The sequence below is a fragment of the Astatotilapia calliptera genome, chromosome 8 (assembly GCF_964374335.1).
Source record: "Astatotilapia calliptera chromosome 8, fAstCal68.1, whole genome shotgun sequence".
In the NCBI taxonomy this organism is placed as follows: Eukaryota; Metazoa; Chordata; class Actinopteri; order Cichliformes; family Cichlidae; genus Astatotilapia; species Astatotilapia calliptera.
Genome location: NC_137429.1, coordinates 15,978,705 through 15,998,711, shown reverse-complemented (window position 1 = coordinate 15,998,711; position 20,007 = coordinate 15,978,705). Strand labels below are relative to the sequence as shown.

The window sequence follows — 20,007 nt, the reverse complement described above, 5'->3', positions numbered from 1 at the left end:
CTAAACAAGAAATAAGTGACTGTACCTGGCAAATGTACAACATAAGAAAAAAAAGTATTGTACAGTTGATAAAAATAGCCTAACCAGATTCAAAGAAATGTGCAACTGAGTAGGTTGATTTTTTTTTTAAATGTACCAAAAGTGCTGCATACTTATGCTTTAAAAACAACCACAGACTATTTACAGAAAATGAAAAAAGTGTACCAATAACAGCAGGGATTTAAATAATTTATTGTGGAGCAGTGAAGGTTAAAGTCTAAAGTGTAACAGCTGCTGGGAGGAAGGACCTGCGATAACACTCCTTTGTGCACCTAGGACGCAACAGTCTGTCATTAAAGGAGCTCTGCAGTTCTGCAACAGCTTCATGCATTTGGTGGGAGACATTGTCCAAAAATTGTGTTATTTTTGCCAAAGTTCTTCTATTTTCTACCACCTGCACTGGGTCGAGGGGGCAACCTAGAACAGAGCTGTTCTTCCTGACGACCAAACGCTTCTAAACTGCTGTAGATAAGCGTCTGTTCTAACAGACAACTTGGAAAGCAAGCTAATAAACGTGTTGGAGGAGAATGGGTAGGATACACACCTTTGGCAGGTCTTCATTATAAACCACGCTTAGTAAATTAATACAGATTAAACAGTCATTAACCAATGGCCACCTGATAAATACGCTCTCTCTTTAGGGTATGGGGGTTATTTTGTGTTGTTTGGCGATGATATGTTCTGGAGAGCTCTCTCCGATCAGGTCAGGGAGCGATTCAGAACCTGAGAAGTCAAAATAATAACCTGCTATACCAAGAATCATCCATGCTCTCATTAGATATGCTTGATTACTCTTCCCCCCTTTCATTTATCAATTTTTAGATGCGTGTGTATATATATATATATATTATATAGTCATTTTCTTCCTTTTCTTATGTGCATCTATATTTGCTATAATTGTATCACTGTAAGTGTGTTGATATAATTATTGCTGCTGTTGTCACCTATTTTATCTTTCACCCGATCCATGAGGGATTTGGTTAGAAACACTTCCCATGTGGAGGTTCCTTGCACATTATCCGCACTCCACTCGCCCCGTGTTTCGATTATTGTATCGTCTGTGTTTGTAAGTTGACCATGTCCTTGTCCTGGATCTGTCTCCAAGTTGCTGTCTTGTTTTGTTCGTAAATAAAATATATTAAAAAAAAAAAAAGATATATTCCCCTGGTGTAGATGAAGTATAATAAAGACTTAATAAAGAATCAACCTTTAGAACAGTTAAATGGAAGAAAATTTAAAGTCTAACAAATATTTTCATATCCATTAACATAAACATAGTTTATCTTGTCTTTTGTTTCTCATGCCCTTTACCCTATTACCTTGTGCCCTCTCCTATTCTCAGTTTGATAGCTATTGCTGGTAATATTTAAATACTTTCACCCTCTGCTGCCTTTACTCTTTAACAACACTTCACATATCTGTTTCAAATTAAAAGCCCTCCAGAATTTCAGTGCACAGAAACCTCTTTTAGGAAAAGACTTTTATTGTGAAACATTTACAGGAACATGTTTAAAAAACAAAACTTGCAACTTTTCTGTGATGAAATGCATTGTCTAAGATAATCTCCGGGTACAAGTATCTCCCTCTGCCAACCAGTTAGCCCATTACACCAGAGAATAAATAGAATATGACCAGAAAGAAATGAGACTGACAGATGAGTTTATAATCTGTTCATTCTTAAGAAAAGGAAAATTCTAATAAGATTTGTCTATACATGCATTTATCATGTTTGAAATTAAAAGTCACCTCCCAATTCATTTAGAGCCTTTAAAATAACCGCCCAAGCAACTAAGAGTACTATTGTATACCGAAGCAGATACAGAAAAACGACTGAGAGACAGTACAGCTCAGATTCTCGCTTTATTGGTCAACTTGATGAAAGACTACAAAACGAATTCACAAAAAATCTTTCAAGTAATCAAATCTGTACAAACCTAAACTGGACTGTTTTTTTTTTTTATTTGTCGTTGTTTTTTTGTGGGGGTTTTTTTCCTTCTTTTTTTTTTTTTTTTTTTTTAAAACAGTTCTGGCTCATATGAATCTGACGAGTCATATGCACGTGTGTGGGCATGTGTGCAAATGTGCGCTCGCTCTGATAAGGTGACAAACTCCTCCCTGTTCAAGCATATTGTGATCATACTCCAACAGGCAAGACACAGCATGCACACACACGCACACACCTGTGTTTTCGATTTTACAGTACAGAGGACAGGGGAAAAAATAATAATAATATATATTTAAAAAAAAAAAAAAAAAATCCCCCTTCCACAAGTATGTACGTACACACCATCTGCTAACAAGAGCTTGCTGCCAAATTCATTACATCAGCAATCTCCCACCTTCTCCCAAACCCTGTCGTTTCAGTCAAGTTACTGTACAGACAATGTGGTTTCAGCCTTTCAGTGGGAAGAGTGGTCAGAGAAAGGGGGGGGGGGAGAGCAGGGATTATAAATCTCTAATATTCTCACACAGAATATACACGTGCACACATGATTTTAATGCTCACCTGCAGACGTTTGTAAGCCTGCACACGCGCACACTCACTCAGACCATCTGTAACATTAAATGTTTTAAGAAGTACAGATAAAAAAGGAAATAAAAGCCCTGGGTATAGGTTTGATTTCTGGCTGTTTGGTGAAAGAAAGGAGAAGAAGAGGTAGAGAGGGCAGGACAAGGGTCAAGGGCAAACTACTGGTGTCATTTCTTAGCTTTCCTAGGTGGAGTGACTGGGCGACCGGAGCCCATGCCCCCGCCCCCACCATAGAACAGCTTCTTATCTGCAGGTTTGAGGATCTGCACAAGGAAAATAAAGAAGAAGAAAAACCATGAGTTAAAAATGACAACAACCTTTAAGATTAGCAAGTTCAATCAGTTTCTAGTTTACCTGGAATGAACACATGAGGGTCTCATCTACACTCATCATAGCGCCGGCATTGTCGAACTCCCCGCAGTAGTTTGGGGCGGAGAACAGAGTCACAAGCTGCCTCTTTGCAAAGAATTCATATCCATCCTCAACCACCTGAAAAACAAACAGGTTAGCAAACTCTCACACAGGATCAAGCACACAGCAGAACAATAGACTCTGCTACGGATGATAACACATGACATTATAAATGCCCCGTTACTAGCACAGCTTGACAAATAAGAAAATTACGCTAACACATCTAACTGCTGAACACAAACTAAGCGATAACTGCAGCCATGTAAGATCAGCGTCAGTACTGCTGGAAACTACTCTAAATATCAACACATTGAAGATATTCTTAAGACTAAAATCAAAATTTAGCTGCTGAAGCTGGCCTGAAATCCAATTGTGCTTAAATGGTTAAAAGGTTTTTAGCTGCTGTGTCACTGCCACTATCTAAACACTTCCCCCTGCAGCACTTCCACATGACATTTCTTAAAATACACAACAGCATCGGTAAAATTATTGTTTGATAAATGTTGCAGCCTTCTTGTAGCTTGAAGGAAGAGCCGCTTCAATGCTAATAGCTCCTTTACCCACATGACATAGAACAGCTCGCACCTCGTCAGATCAAAACAATACCTGGTACCCTGCTGCAACTTCTAATAAAGACCAGACAACCCTCCAGCATCTTTAAAGGCAACCAAGGGTGGAAAAAAAATCCCCAATCAACTCCAAGCAGTTAAACACTTAACTATGAGGCTCAACCAAATCCTGTAAGTTATCAAACCCTTTCACTTGTGTTACTCATTTTTACTACCATGAAACTGAACCATTCAATTACATTTTTTGGTACTGACCTGATGGGCTCGACAAATGAGGTCCATGTCATGTTTGTGGAGGAACTTTGTCACCACATCTGCACCAAAAGTGAAAGAGACACCGCGGTCGTTCTCACCCCAGCCCAGCACATCTTTATCGGGGTCTGCCCACAGCAGGTCGCACAGTAGGCCCTGGTCAGGAACATCAGTGGGACGCATGACCCTTCTCACCTGCTCCATGGACTGGAGGTCTGGAGACAGACCTGGAAAACATAAATGTCCAAGAATTAAACTTCAGTAGTGAAGGAAAAAAAAAATAAAAATCAGCATCTGATTTTAGAATTTGTTTTTGTAAAAAATGTTTGCATCCTGAAAAGATTCAAAGAGCAACCATAAAAAGAAAATGAATATCACATGCCGCAAAAACCCTGTGATATTTCTGGCGATGTTTAAAGGTAAATTTAGTGCTCAACTTTTAAATCAGAAGGTACAGAAAACGGAGAGGCCGGTCATCCGATGTTAACTTCACCCATATCCCAGCTAATAAGATAGCGCCATCATGCAAGTAGACTGGATTGCTTCCTTTTAAGAAAAGCCCATCACTGGAATTACAATCCAAAGCCACGACACTCCATGGTAGTTTTGCTCACACCGACTGTTTCAACGCACAAACACCACCTGAAACATCCTCACAAGATAAAGAACTTAGGTTTCTGAAGAAGAAATTTTTAAATGAGTACTTTCTATTGAATAATGTAGGATGTTTTTAATGAATGTAACCGTGGATATCTGACAGAGTGCCAACAGGACATGACTGCCTCTGCTGCAATAATTAGCCTAATTTCTCTTGTGAATAGAGCACAGCTGGCACATCAGTGTCTCCCTACAGGCCCTTTAATACAGAAAGCAGCACACGCTCTGAAAGCCATTCTTTTCTACGGCTTTTGCGGTGGAAAAAAATTGTTTGCTGCTGTGTCGACTAAGAGCACTGACTGGGGAGAGCTTGCATGTGCCACGATGAAACGTACACTGGGGGTACAGAAATGCAGAATGACAGGGAGCGGGGAAATGCAGAACCTATGAAGACCTTGAGTGGCCACAAAAGATTACGCAGTACAAGCAGACTGCAGCTGTTTTTCGCTGGCTGCTCAACTTGGGTGTTAGCGCAGCACACGGCGCTTCGTTACCACTGACTTTGAGGACCTATTGACAGGTCCTGACAGATTAAGAATTATTTAGTGTCTAAGATGTCTGGATGTTTAAGAAAATAAACTGCAGTAATAACTAAGAACTGTATCACATCATGATAATCATCCATAAGAAAATGTTTCATACGAAGTTTTAAGAAAATGTCTAGTGTCAGAATGTGTTTAACTTTTTTTTTTTTCACATTTTGAACATAAATATGACAGCAAACAGATTACAAAGAAGTGCTTGAATTAATCAATAACATTTGGTAAATGATTAAAAAAAAAAAAAAAAACATCTACCACAGAGAGTGGTAAAAATAAAGTTTTAAAAGACACTGCACACCATCCCAAGATGTACAAAGTTTTTATCCAAAAGCTCTTTGGGAATCATCTTTTTGGTGCAAAAATACTTTGATTAATCCCTTGAGTTAGGTTCTTATTCTTAATGCTTGAATTATAAATAGGTTTGTTAAATAAATAATAGTGTTAATAAATAATAATAATTCTGACATTGATCAGGTACAATGACTGGACTGAAAATGAGTGAAGCAGCAGCAAGTGTCCAAAGAAAAACTTTGAAAGACTGTCAAAGCCTGGAGAACTGTTTCTCAAGACCACTTTATAAAGCACAGGACATCCTGGCTCCTTTAATGCAAAATATAAAGAAATGACAGGTGGCTCAAGACCTTTGCACAGTACACGCTTATTACAAAAGGGATTGATGTATTAAATGACAGTCTGTTAAAGCTGTACCCGTTTTTAGCTATATCTGTGTACTGATCCAGAAGGAATTACAAACACCGTCACCCCAACCGGTGGCAGCAGATGGCCGCCCCTCCCTGAGCCTGGTTCTGTTGGAGGTTTCTTCCTGTTAAAAAGGAGTTTTTCCATCCCACTGTCGCCAAAGTGCTTGCTCATAGGGGGTCATATGATTGTTGGGTTTTTCTCTGTGTCTATTATTGTATGATCTACTGTGCAATATAATGCGCCTTGAGGCGACTGTTGTTGTGATTTGGTGCTATATAAATAAAATTGAATTAGTCTAACAAATTAAGATGGTCCCTGCTAGACCATGACCATTATATGTTGACAGATACAACAGAGCGGAGTCTAGTCTTTGTGTGTTCGCTCTGGATAGAAACCAAATTAACTGTTTGAAGAGGATACCTCCATGGCAACAGAAGATCTTCTCATCAACAATGGCTGCTACAGGCAAACAGTTGAAGCAGTCAGTGAAGGTCTTCCACAGTTTTATGTTGTATCGCCTTTTACCTGTGGGAGGAAATTACAATTACTCTGTCACAATCTCATCATAAGAGCTATAAAATCAGCAGCGCCACTTGTTTCAAGCTGAAAACACATTTTACATAAGCTGAGCTCTAAATAGAACAAAAAGCATGTGACTGAATCACTGTTCCCACTGCCCGATCATGCTCCTTAGCCTGAAGCCCGGAGTACTGAGTGTTGCCCATGTTTCTCCATCAATTTAAAGGAACTCACAAGGGAATAGATATCTTGTGTACACTGTTAATCTAAGAATACTTAATTAGTTAATAATCTACAGACAGATTTCAAAGTGTCAGGCATATTTTCTTAATCGCAATTAAAAAAATAATAAAAAGAAACTGTAACCACCACACCTGTTGCAAGTGCTGATAAACATTACTTCACTAATTACTTGGTGTTTCTTTTGTTTTTTCCTCCTTATGTGTAAATCTGCCCTGTACAGTCTCTTCCTTCTTGTTTTTAATGTGTAAATCTGCATCTGCCTGTCACTTTGCTGCTGAAACACTTTCCTATTTTTCATTTCTATTCTATTTAGCTTTTGATGTATTAAGATATAGACACATATACATCCATTTCTCTCACCCTACATCTATTTATCTATATTTTATATATTTCTATATATGATAAGTTTGATGTTGTGTACACGTGTTTCCTCTTTTTACAGTTTCGGTATCAACAAACAAAAAAGAAAAACCAAGGTGTCCTCTTGACCACACCGAGGTCTGCTGTGTTGGCCTACACTTTTCTATTCAACTGGTAACCACAGAGAGCAGTCGCACAACTTTCCAAATTACTGTCTGTATCTGTGTGCATATATCATGACTTACACTCATCGTAGAAGCCGTATATTCTGTTAATAGAGGCGCACTCGTGGTTTCCTCTCAGCAGAAAGAAGTTTTCTGGGTATTTGATCTTGTAAGCCAGCAACAGACAGATGGTCTCCAGGGACTGCTTGCCTCTGTCTACGTAGTCGCCCAAGAACAGGTAGTTGCTCTCTGGTGGAAAGCCTCCATATTCAAACAGCCTGAGCAGATCATAGTACTGCCCGTGAACATCACCTAGAGAAACAAGCAGTGTTAGAGTGGAAACAGCAATGTTGTTCAAAGGTGTGATTATCGTGCTCAGTATATGTGCACAACAAAGGCTGAGGGAGTTGGATGGAGGTACAACGTGACTAGAGACCTTGAAGATTAGCACTTTATACCATGACTGACAAAGTGTTATTTTAAATAAACACTTATTACAGAGTTACCTTATGTGTGTGTTTTGTTAAGAGGTTGCATTTAGTACAAGGATGCTTATGATTTCTACTGCAGTACAGACTGTTCCAGTTCCTGAAACCTGTTCCTTAAACTAACATTCAACAGAAAACTCCAGGGAAACTTAAAGTACAAAACAGAATTGAACCAGCAAGTCAGTACCACTTTATCCCGTGAGTTGTTTATGTGGCAAGATTACAGCCATGAAGAATTAAACACTTTCTTTTTTTTTTTAGAGCCAGTCTGTTTTTAATTAACTATAATAACTTAGCATTGGTCATGTGAATACTAGAGCATAGTATGCACATAAGCTGACTCATAATGGTCCAGCACTCTAAGCTTCAACAGCTTGCTATGTTGTTTGACCACCCTCGAGAATTCCCTCGACTCCAAAGAACGCCACTTAAGCCTCACCACAAATCTTGAGGGGCGCCTCAAGTTCAAGCAGGATTGGCTGGCTGAGGAAGATCTCCCGGGATTTGAGGCAAAGACCACGGATTTCATTCTCTGTCAGCTGAACATTTTTGCCAGGTCTGGAGCCTTTCACTGTAAGGGGAAAAAATGAGTCAGAAAACAACAGCAAATTCTTACACTGTTTTTAATAAGAAAGGGGTAAATTATTACAAGTGGCTATTGGGTGATTATTCTCATTTCTCTCTGCATAAATGCAGCTTAAAGTGTAATTTGTAGGGCATACTGCCATGGACAGTTGGCTCATTTCATTTTGTGCACACTGTAGCAGTGAATCTGCTATGTTCTTGATTAGAAGCAACATAATTAGAATAAGATATCTCAAAATAAAGGAGAACAAATCTGTGGATTACACATTTTACAGTGGTAATCAGAGCACTCATTTATAATCATAATCTGCAAATGTCACACTTTTTCGTGAAGAATCTTGTATGGCTCCAAATACAGCCAAACCAAACATAAAGACAAAGACATTTTCAGAGGCATCCAGAGGTCGACCTATATATAGTGAACAGTGATAGTTAACAAATCAAGACTCAGTAGCACCCTGGATGATTTTACTGGTGTTATGGAGCATTTGCTCTCTGTCCTACAAAACAATAAAAATGTGATTACAAGCAACAAAATAAAATGACCTCACCCTGCTAGCATACAGGAGTGACCTTTTAAATTTAACCGTATAACCACTTCAGTGTGTACCCAAACGATGTCTGCACAAGTATAAAATAATGCATATTTCTGCATCATAGTATATTTCAATGCAAGTTTAACGAGACCAACTCTCACAATACAAATGGTGCGAATATATAACTGTGTTCAAAAATATATATTCAACCCGTCTCTCTTTTGTATTCAATTTCCGAAGACAACATTCAAACAAATTAAATTTACTGAGCGTTTAAGTGCTATGCTTTCTTTGCAAGAAGCGCCGGATGAATTGAACTTGTTTTTACGGCGTTGGCGGCTACCGTTCCCTAGCCGCAGTTGGCTAAAATGGCTACCTCTTTGAATAAATATCGAGCGAAATACTTGGTCTTACCTTCGAGGAGACGCTGTATAATGGAGTCGATGTTCAACTTGTCGGCTTCTGCCATGTTCTGCCCCTGTTCCGGCCGACTTCTAATAACTTCTACGAATTCAAGAGGTACTGGGTATTAACTGGTTGCCGAATTATAGTTACCTGAACTAGTTTAGTGTTAATCGGCTATCGTTAGCCCGCTAGCTAGCTAACCTTGGGGAAGAATCGGCTACCTCAATATTGGAGGCGAGATTTTGAAATGTTAACGATGTGATGGCTGTCATGTACTTCGGAAATCACATTAATCGACTAATTCCATTTAGGCATCCGAATTTCGTTTAGTCTATTCGTATTTTCTCGACTACGTTATTGTGCGGAAGCTACTAGCACCATGCCATCGACAAAAAAAGCTGCTGGACGAGCGTTAGCTCAAAGCGGTGTTGAACGGAAGTGGGCTGACCGCTGTCGTGCCCCCATTGGTTAGCTTTAAAAATAGGCGGCGTTTGTGACATCCTATCTACTCCTTGATTGGTTGTTTTCCGTGTCTATCAGCATTTACTTATCTCAAACTAATTTGTAAAAAAAGGGCACTGTTTCTTGATTATGTTACGCTTAGGCTACTGTAAATTAAAGACTTTATGAGTGAAGACAAGAAAAAAAGCAAATTTTTCGCATTTACTCAAACAGTGTGTTTGTATTCGTTTCGTATTTGTTGCGCAGCAAATGCTACTCCCACGGAAGTGACCATGATTGGAAGAACAGGCGACGTATTTGGGCGCTGACGCAATGTCCCAGCGCCTGGCAACACGCAGCGAGTGATTCATTGTAAAGTTGGGAGATGGCTTGGCTAATTTGTTATTTCACTAAGAGATAAACATGTCCCTTAGCCGGACAGCTGCTAACCTATATATTTTACACTAATAATTCGGTTTGTATCATACAATCATCCAACCATGAAGTTGCTCCATAAAGATATTGAGAAAGATAATGCCGGGTGAGTGAGCGCTGATGGCTAATGCTAGTAGGCTAACCAGCTTGCTGTGTTGTAGCTGACTATACATGTGTCAGTGTAGTGAGTTGCATTCCCGTGTACACTCAGAGAACGGGAGAGGTGTGGGTTTTGTATTAATAAGCCAACCGACCATTTTGTCTTAATATGTGTTAAAACTGAACCTTTACTAACATGTTACAACTTCTGGTTTAGCTTTAGCTTTACAGACTGAATTGACAAACCACACCTTAGGGAGTAAACCAAACAAACTTGTGTAAATAAATATAGTAATACACACTGTGTACTTTGGGAATTCCTGTGCCATTTTACCACCTTCGCATCTTAAATTGGGAGCATATCTATTTTTAAAAAAAAATTGTATACCAAAACCACACGAGTGCAGATCCTGGCTTATTGATCACCAACGCTTAATTCAGTCAGGTGACTCTGGTGCCCGAGGAGGCGGAGGATATGTGGCATACCTACAACCTGCTCCAAGTGGGGGACAGCTTAAGAGCCTCGACTATCAGGTAATAATCAATATATTACACAAAGACACAGGTGAAGCCCTGTAATAATGCAGATTTCTTCATTTTTTTTCTTCATTTCATGGGTTTGTAAAATATGCTGGCAAAAGAAGTTAAAGATTAGACACTCACTGCAACAATTAAGTTGCAAAAGAAAGGTTGTGTGTGCAAGACTGCTTTGTAGAAATACTTTAGAAATATATGGTATTCATGTATCCTGATTATTGTATGAATTTTGATATTATCTAATTAAGGTAGATATTAATTAGACCACACGTCCTCCATTATGATAGTAAGTCACTCGGTCAGACTAAGTTAACATTGTCTCAGGATGGTGGTGCATGGGATCAGGCCTCTTGTTTGTAGTATTCCTAGAGTATCGGAATTTATTCAATAAAATATCATATTTAGTCTTCGTGTAACAATACAATATCACCACGTCAATTTTTCCCCTCCACCTATAATCTTTAATAAAAGTTCTAGTTATATCTGCAGTGCAAGTTTCCATTTTTGAGTATTTGTATCGGTATTCCATTCAGTGTTGGTGGGATCATTGTAGTTGATATACCAGAATGTTCAAGCAAACAAACAAACAAACAAAAAAACACCCACATCCCTCGGGCAGCATTGATGTAGCTGTAACTCAAGTTTATGCCTCTTTGTGACTCAGTGTGTGGAGCGATGCTCTGACACCGGCGTGAAGTTGTGTTTATTATAGTCATTCTGTGTTATTCAAGGATTGTTATAGCTTTCAGCATTACTCTTCTACCTTAGTGTTTTGTTCTGAAAAATACACAGCTCATCATCAGTGCAGCAATTAAAGCTTCGGCTTCTGTCCTTTTCCCACAGAAAGGTGCAGACCGAGTCCCCTACAGGAAGCGTGGGCAGCTCGAGAGTCCGAACTACTCTGACGTTGTGTGTGGAGACTATCGACTTCGACACCCAGGCCTGCCAGCTGAGAGTAAAGGGAACTAACATAGAGGAGAACCAATATGTCAAGGTCTGAGTTTTATAAACACTCTTGTAAATGGGCTGGGTGAAATATTTACTATTTTTATTTTCTGTTTCCTATATGAACCTGTCTTAAATTAAAAAAAAATGCACTTGCCCTCCGTCTGTGGACAATACAACGACATCATTGGCACCTTTTACATATTCTGCACGCTGTAGTGAAGAACAGTAGGATCAGCTGGCTAGCAATAGCAGGAGTCAATGCAGCCTTTGGAAAATGGTTTAGACCACACTCCATACTTATTTTCCAGCATCTGAGTGAAGACTGGTTGTTCCACTGTGTCAGTGTGGTTATGTCAGGACTGACATAAAAAGCATCGTCTGTCTTTTATTATAAGTGACACCAAAATGTCTGGAGATGTCTGGAGCCTTGAGCTCCTCCATACCTGTTTCATGCCCTGGAGGTCGGGGCTGTGGCTCCCCACACCCTCTAGCACATACAGTGGGGCAAAAAAGTATTTAGTCAGCCACCGATTGTGCAAGTTCCCCCACCTAAAATGATGACAGAGGTCAGTAATTTGCACCAGAGGTACACTTCAACTGTGAGAGACAGAATGTGAAAAAAAAATCCATGAATCCACATGGTAGGATTTGTAAAGAATTTATTCGTAAATCAGGGTGGAAAATAAGTATTTGGTCAATAACAAAAATACAACTCAATACTTTGTAACATAACCTTTGTTGGCAATAACAGAGGTCAAACGTTTACTATAGGTCTTTACCAGGTTTGCACACACAGTAGCTGGTATTTTGGCCCATTCCTCCATGCAGATCTTCTCGAGAGCAGTGATGTTTTGGGGCTGTCGCCGAGCAACACGGACTTTCAACTCCCGCCACAGATTTTCTATGGGGTTGAGGTCTGGAGACTGGCTAGGCCACTCCAGGACTTTCAAATGCTTCTTACGGAGCCACTCCTTTGTTGCCCGGGCGGTGTGTTTTGGATCATTGTCATGTTGGAAGACCCAGCCTCGTTTCATCTTCAAAGTTCTCACTGATGGAAGGAGGTTTTGGCTCAAAATCTCACGATACATGGCCCCATTCATTCTGTCCTTAACACGGATCAGTCGTCCTGTCCCCTTGGCAGAAAAACAGCCCCATAGCATGATGTTTCCACCCCCATGCTTCACAGTAGGTATGGTGTTCTTGGGATGCAACTCAGTATTCTTCTTCCTCCAAACACGACGAGTTGAGTTTATACCAAAAAGTTCTACTTTGGTTTCATCTGACCACATGACATTCTCCCAATCCTCTGCTGTATCATCCATGTGCTCTCTGGCAAACTTCAGACGGGCCTGGACATGCACTGGCTTCAGCAGCGGAACACGTCTGGCACTGCGGGATTTGATTCCCTGCCGTTGTAGTGTGTTACTGATGGTGACCTTTGTTACTTTGGTCCCAGCTCTCTGCAGGTCATTCACCAGGTCCCCCTGTGTGGTTCTGGGATCTTTGCTCACCGTTCTCATGATCATTTTGAGCCCACGGGATGAGATCTTGCGTGGAGCCCCAGGTCGAGGGAGATTATCAGTGGTCTTGTATGTCTTCCATTTTCTGATGATTGCTCCCACAGTTGGTTTTTCACACCAAGCTGCTTGCCTATTGTAGATTCACTCTTCCCAGTCTGGTGCAGGTCTACAATACTTTTCCTGGTGTCCTTCGAAAGCTCTTTGGTCTTGGCCATGGCAGAGTTTGGAGTCTGACTGTTTGAGGCTGTGGACAGGTGTCTTTTATACAGATGATGAGTTCAAACAGGTGCCATTCATACAGGTAACGAGTGGGGGACAGAAAAGCTTCTTACAGAAGACGTTACAGGTCTGTGAGAGCCAGAGATTTTCCTTGTTTGAGGTGACCAAATACTTATTTTCCACCCTAATTTACGAATAAATTCTTTACAAATCCTACCATGTGGATTCATGGATTTTTTTTTTCACATTCTGTCTCTCACAGTTGAAGTGTACCTCTGGTGCAAATTACTGACCTCTGTCATCATTTTAAGTGGGGGAACTTGCACAATCGGTGGCTGACTAAATACTTTTTTGCCCCACTGTAGGTGTCAAACTCTGGCCCGCGGGCCAAGCCATACCAAATTACTATTAGAGCTGGCTTACTGGTATTATACAGCTAATATATATATATTGTTTAGTATTAAGCTTTGCTTGTTCCATATTCAGTTTTTCAGCAAAACGTGTTTGAGTCTATAAGAAAAGATTCATTCTTATATCTGGAGGAATAAATATATTTCAATAAATATTAGCGTTAGCCCACGACTTTGTTCCAGTTTTGAATTTTGGCCCACTGTGTATTTGAGTTTGACACCCCTGCTCTAGCAGATCATTACATGAAGGAACCTTTTAAATACAAGCGCGCTCATGCTCACAGGTGTACACACAGGTGCTCACAGACACAAAATACACCCTTTTTGGCTCCGATCTCAAAGAACACTGTGTGCTGTAAATCTTATGTGCTGCATAATAATGATATATTATTATGATATATTATTTAGATGATATATATATAGAGATATGTTTTTTTTTTTTTGCCCCCCCCCCCCCCCCTTCTTTTCTCCTTTCTTTGCCCTTCATCACTATTCCTCTTCCCCGCTGTCTTTGTTTCCCTCCCTCCCCCCGGTCATGTCTGTCCTGTCTGTAACAACTGAAAATAAAATAAAATAAATAAATAATAACAACAAAGGTCAATCAAATGGACCAATACGGCAAGGCAGGGATGGTCCACTTGGTAAAGTAATTCTGTTGGGCTTCTCTTTTTGCCTTCAGACAATAATTCTGATGGCAAAAGAGCCAAACGGGACAGGCAAAAAAATTATAAAAAATAAGTGACACCAAAACGAAGCAACTAATGTCAGCTGCTTTTCTGCTGTGGTTTTCTTCTTGACACCAGATCCATTATCTGATTTTTAGGTTGAACATTGTTTGTTTTTTTTACTTTTATAGAGCATCGTAGGTTTGTCTGTTTACTTTTCACCAAGAAAGCTCCCCCATCAACAGCTGTCTCAAGAACCAATGTTTCTGTCTTTTACGGTCTCTGATTTTATGACTTTGTCATGTTGCACAAAAGCAGAAATTAACCGATTTAATCTCACGTACCACCCAACCCTGGGATGCAGGCTAACTTGTGTTTGAAATGAAAAGTAGTTGTGATTGTGTTGTATTTTTTTGCTCTTCAGATGGGGGCTTATCACACTATTGAGCTTGAGCTCAACAGGAAGTTCACTCTGGCTAAAAAGAACTGGGACAGCGTCGTGCTGGATAGAATTGGTAAGCAGATGCTACCTCAGTACTCCGACCACCAAAACAACTATAAACTGTTTACTGTCTGACTGTCAATTATTTTAAAGCATGTACTTCCTACCACAACTAGTCACAAAGACTCTTAAGCTGTATATAAATACATACATACATACAAGTTATTTATATATATATATATATATATATATATATATATATATATATATATATATAACATCTTACTTGTTTTCTGATGAAGATGGCTGCCCCTCATTGAGCCTGGTTCTGCTGCAGATTTCTTCCTGTTAAAAGGGAGTTTTTCCTTCCAACTGTCACCAAGTCCTTGCTCATAGGGGGTTATCTGATTTTGGGGGGTTTTCTCTCTGATATTGAAGGGTCTTAACCTTACAACATAAAGGTGACAGTTGTTGTGATTTGACACTAAATAAATAAAATTGAACTGATTATAGCAGATAGAAATTTCTTGGCTTTGGTAACTGTTCTCAAAATTTCTGCAGCTGTTTGGCTAGTTTTCTCATTTTATTCAGATTTGTTCAAATTCAACAGGCTGTCAACAGTTCTCTTATAAGATATACTTTGAGTTAATCGTTAATAGTGTAGGGGTTTACACATTCACGCAAAAAGGGTCCACAGTTCGATCTCAGCAGGCGAATAAAAGATCAGCTCAAAGTAGCTTTTACTATTTTTATATCAACCTTTTTTATTCTTGAAATAAACAGTCATAAACAAAACAAAGACCTTTTCTTTCTAAAATTCTGGTCAAGCAGTGAAAGCTTTTTCCAGATGGCAAAAATTGTAAGTCGAGTGAATAAAATCACCGAACACTTTATTAGGAAAACCACCGTAGAAGATGTTGGAAATTTTGTCAATTACGTTTTAAATATAACTTCTTCTTTTTGTTTCCATTATATCATTGTCTACGTTTTAGATCAGGCATGTGACCCGACCCAGAGGGCAGATGTGGCTGCTGTGGTAATGCAGGAAGGCCTGGCCAACCTGGTGCTCGTGACACCTGCCATGACGCTGCTTCGTGCAAAAGTGGAAGTCACCATTCCCCGTAAGAGAAAAGGAAGCTGCACACAGCACGACAAGGTAAAAATGATTTATAGGCAACTGATCAGCTGTTAGCGAATTGGGAGCTCTAAAAGCAAGCAAACGGGAATGAAGTGACGTTTTGAAAAGGGCACAGTGTCAAATCTGAATATGAAGATACAGCTAAAATGTACACAGTGTGCCAACCCAATTATAATTTTCATATTGCGTGAGTGTTTTGGTGTAGATGTCATGGGAGTTAAGAGCTTACTGACTAAAACAAAGTAGGCAGATATACACATTCAAATATATTTAAATGTTTTTAAATGGGATTGAGTGGAGTTCAAGTGGATTACATTTCTCTTTAGCCTCAGGAAGTCAACCTCAGTTTTTTTGTTTGTTTTCTGTGATATTTCTGTGATAGTGTAACAAAAAATTTGGTTGTCCCCTTTCTTTGGGGATGTAACACTGAGAGAGTTTTTCATCCTGTGTGCTTACTGTCAAAGTGTCTGTTTGCAGGGACTGGAGAAGTTTTATGAAGCTGTGATGCAAGCCATTCTCCGTCACATCAATTTTGATGGTAAGGCTGTTGTGTGCGCGTAGACACTTCTGCCTTTTTTTTTTTAACTTATTGTAACAGTTCCAGTTTAATGTTTGCTGTGAAGCTTTCATTCATGGTGATGTGCACCATTGTGTTTTGTTCCTGAAACTGTTTATTAATGTTATAACTTAAGAAGACTTTTCACTCTCACTGGATATTTTTCAGTGGGATCATACATGTTTTAGAGTAGTAACCTCTATTTTCCTGTAAACATAATACCTTTTATTAAATTGCTTCTGTGTTTTACTACATATATAAATCTAGACAGATGTGGATGTAAACTGCTGGTTCAGGTAGTTTCTCTTTACAGAAGATATCATTTAAAAAGAGTTGAGATTTAGATTTTTTTTCTTTCTTACTTTCTGCCAGTTGTGAAGTGCATCCTGGTGGCCAGCCCAGGCTATGTGAAGGACCAGTTTACGACCTACCTCTTTAATGAGGCGGTACGGCAGGACAACAAGATCCTGCAGGAAAATCGGCCCAAATTCATGCTGGTCCACTCATCGTCAGGTCATAAGTACTCACTCAAAGGTAGGAGCTGCTGCCACTTGACAGCGAAGTTAAATTGATCTCATCATAAGGTGAAAACTCACTGAGACAACTGTTGTTTTGCAGAAGTCCTTTCTGACCCCACTGTGACAAATAGGCTGTCTGATACGAAGGTGACTATGCATCCTGTGATTTAAGAGTTTGTGCATATTTGTGCATATGATTGCTAAACTGTGCACACAGCTTTTTAAACTCTGAGCAAAAAACATTTTTTTTATTATAAATTGTATTAATCTGTGTGGAATTATGAATTATTTTCACTGGAGACATAAATAATTTTGACCTGTTGTTTTGTGTCTTGCTCCTCAGGCAGCCGGAGAGGTGAAAGCCCTGGAGGACTTCTATAAAATGCTGCAGCATGAGCCTGACCGAGCCTTCTACGGGTGCGTGCTTGATGATGGAATGTAACAGTTAACTTATATTGTTAACACTGATTATAAACAACCTGCATATCTTTGCATCCTCACAGCCTCGCTCATGTGGAGAAAGCTGCTGAGGCCCTCGCTGTCGACACCTTGTTGGTAAGCGACAAGTTGTTCAGGTAGGTGTGCATGAGGGATGCTTTTGACAGGCAGTGTTATTCTGCCTCGTTGCTGCTGTTGTTTATGTGTAACATGTTCACTAACATACTGATGAGTACGTTCAAAGAACTTTTCCTTTCTGTGTTTTTATTTTTGTCATATCAGTATAACGTTACTAGGGTGGATGCACATACTGAACACAGCCAAGATCAAATAATGACGTCAGCATATGTACATGTATACGCTCCGAGCAGTCAGTCTTTAGACTGCTCTTCTTTAAACACTTGATTTATGACAGCTTTCTGGGACTTCTATGTTATAAAAAAAAAGAGGATATCCTTAAAATCGTCATTACGGGCCCACAGTTCTCCCAATTTCAATGCTTAATTTGTTTTGTCAGGCATCAGGATATCCCCACCAGGAGTCGCTACGTTCGCTTGGTGGACAATGTGAGAGACAATGGTGGCACTGTCAGGTAACTTTGTAAATACTATGTTTGTAGACTTAAAAACTGAATTTTTGTTATGTACTATATGTGACAATTTTGTTAAAAGTAGAAATGCAGGCTCCTGTAGATTTACATGCTGGCTAGAACATGTTTAAAGTACTTTGGAAAACATCAGGCTAATGACTTTTTCTCTCTTTTCCATGCAGAATATTCTCAAGCCTTCACGTTTCGGGTGAACGTAAGTTATTGCTCCCTTCATGTAGTTGAAGTTAACTCTTTAGCTCTCTCAGGCTCTAAGGAGCTGTCGTTTTTCAACTTGATGTCCTGTCACGTTTGTTTTCAATGCGTAAAAAAATCCCCCATAGATTCCCATTACTATCACTACAGCCACAGTACTGATACCAACAGTGCCATCCTTACTTCCTCAGTTTGACAAGTAACTTCTCACAGTCCTGTCCCTCGCTAAAAGCTGAAGTAGTTGAAGTTCATGAACCTGAACAAGACTTTAGGAAAACTGCAACAGCACTAAAGTATTGAACTGCTGTCATTACGTTAACATTAGTCGGTTAACTGTTAGCAATTACTTGCGCCTAGGGGTGACAATCTGGTCTTCTTCTATTGCTGGTCCCAGATCTGGATATATTGGAGGGTTGGGCCACAACCTAAAAATGCTCTTGTTGTTCATATGTGAACCTTACAGTTGATGTTAATATACAGTTTTTGAACTACATCAGGCAACTTCTAAAAAAATGCCTCTTAACTTTTTTAGCATTTTCGTCTGGATTTGATTTCACATGAACATTTGCAGTGGATTGCATAGGATTTTTTTTTAATCTGATACCATCATGGTTTAAATCCATGTCTGCTAATTTGTTCTCCTCTTCTGCACTGGTTTTGTTGATGTATAGCTACATCACTTAAGCCTCAAAAAACTGTATCTGGCCTGTATGGTCATCCCTGGCGGAGCGACACTGAAACAAATGGGAGCATTTCTGTGCACCTTTTTTTCTGCAGGGTTTGTTACTTAACATGAAATCACTAATAAGAGTAAAATAATGAAAAATAAAGCGTAGGATTAATTTACCGCTGTCATTTGGACTCAGTGAATTGATGACGCCACACACATAAAGTGATAATCTCACTCTTTATTGATGTCTTACTCAAATAAGAAGTCAAGAATTTGTGCTACAACTGCACCGATTGGATTTTTATAATTAAATATAAAGCCAGTCCGCAGTACAGGATGTGTCACCTTTTGATTTATTCTGGACTGTCTCACCAGAACTGACTCAGCTGAGCGGGGTGGCTGCCATATTGCGGTTTCCCATCGCCGACCTTTCAGACGCCGAGGACAACAGTAGCTCAGATGAAGACTGATCCACACAAACACCCCAGACTTCTCCCGATACCCGCCCTCAGTTTTGCAGATAAACATGGGAATGTTCAATGTGTTATGAAACAACGAGTCGTGAGAAATTCCACCCCTGTAACAGCCACATCTTTTACAAATCAAATGAACATGCCTGATTTTCTAAAGTGGCCATAAATTCACTTAATTTTGATGCAGTTTTGATGGTTTTTAAGCTAAAGACAGAAAATCCTCAATTCACAAGAAGGGCAGTAAGATGAATCTAACATTTTTTTTTTTTGCCAAGTCACAAAAACCCATTCATTTTAAATGATAGCAATAGCAAAATAAGTGACTTCTTGAGTCAAGTGTACATACAATATATCTTTCTTGCAATTAAACAGCAGAAGCATGCAACTACTCCTGTTATTTCTCTCGTTTATCACCATTCATGGGTTAAATACAGATTGGACCAAGATATAAAAATAGATATTTTCTTTCTCACAGTTATTTTTTTTCTTTCATTTAAAAAACTATTTAAGGGCATTACACCCCCAAACTACTGCATATCGACCTCTATAAATCAAGTATGTTCAGGATTTTCAATTAGATACAATGATGTGATTTACAGTTAGAACACTGTAGGTTCCTCTTATTCTTCTTTGGCAAAATGTCAAATTATGAACTTCCCCTGTGAAGAATTTCAGCAGCTAGGACTAAAGTGCA

The 20,007-nt window shown here is 39.4% G+C and overlaps 2 protein-coding genes across 3 annotated transcripts; one reads left to right on the top strand and one right to left on the bottom strand.

Moving 5' to 3' along the window:
• Positions 1-1,886: 1,886 nt before the first annotated feature.
• On the bottom strand, positions 1,887-9,436 carry ppp1cab (protein phosphatase 1, catalytic subunit, alpha isozyme b). The gene is made up of 7 exons (XM_026162967.2): positions 9,012-9,436; positions 7,916-8,047; positions 7,070-7,300; positions 6,123-6,227; positions 3,805-4,028; positions 2,924-3,058; positions 1,887-2,832 (listed from the first exon to the last, which is right to left on the bottom strand). Exons 1-7 carry the CDS (start codon positions 9,064-9,066, stop codon positions 2,737-2,739), a joined length of 978 nt encoding a protein of 325 aa, XP_026018752.1. The 5' UTR covers positions 9,067-9,436; the 3' UTR covers positions 1,887-2,736.
• Positions 9,437-9,551: 115 nt separating this feature from the next.
• On the top strand, positions 9,552-19,701 carry pelo (pelota mRNA surveillance and ribosome rescue factor). Of its 2 annotated transcripts, none has more exons than XM_080305111.1 (13): positions 9,552-9,984; positions 10,419-10,511; positions 11,358-11,508; positions 14,701-14,791; positions 15,711-15,874; positions 16,334-16,394; positions 16,785-16,946; positions 17,031-17,077; positions 17,274-17,347; positions 17,434-17,485; positions 17,886-17,960; positions 18,140-18,171; positions 19,216-19,701. In XM_080305111.1, the coding sequence occupies exons 1-12, from the start codon at positions 9,944-9,946 to the stop codon at positions 18,167-18,169; spliced, it is 1,041 nt and encodes a 346-aa protein (XP_080161237.1). In that variant the 5' UTR covers positions 9,552-9,943; the 3' UTR covers positions 18,170-18,171; positions 19,216-19,701. The 2 variants fall into 2 exon arrangements, with proteins under 2 accessions (XP_080161237.1, XP_026018751.1); XM_026162966.2 differs by having other exon boundaries at positions 17,434-17,505.
• Positions 19,702-20,007: the final 306 nt, after the last annotated feature.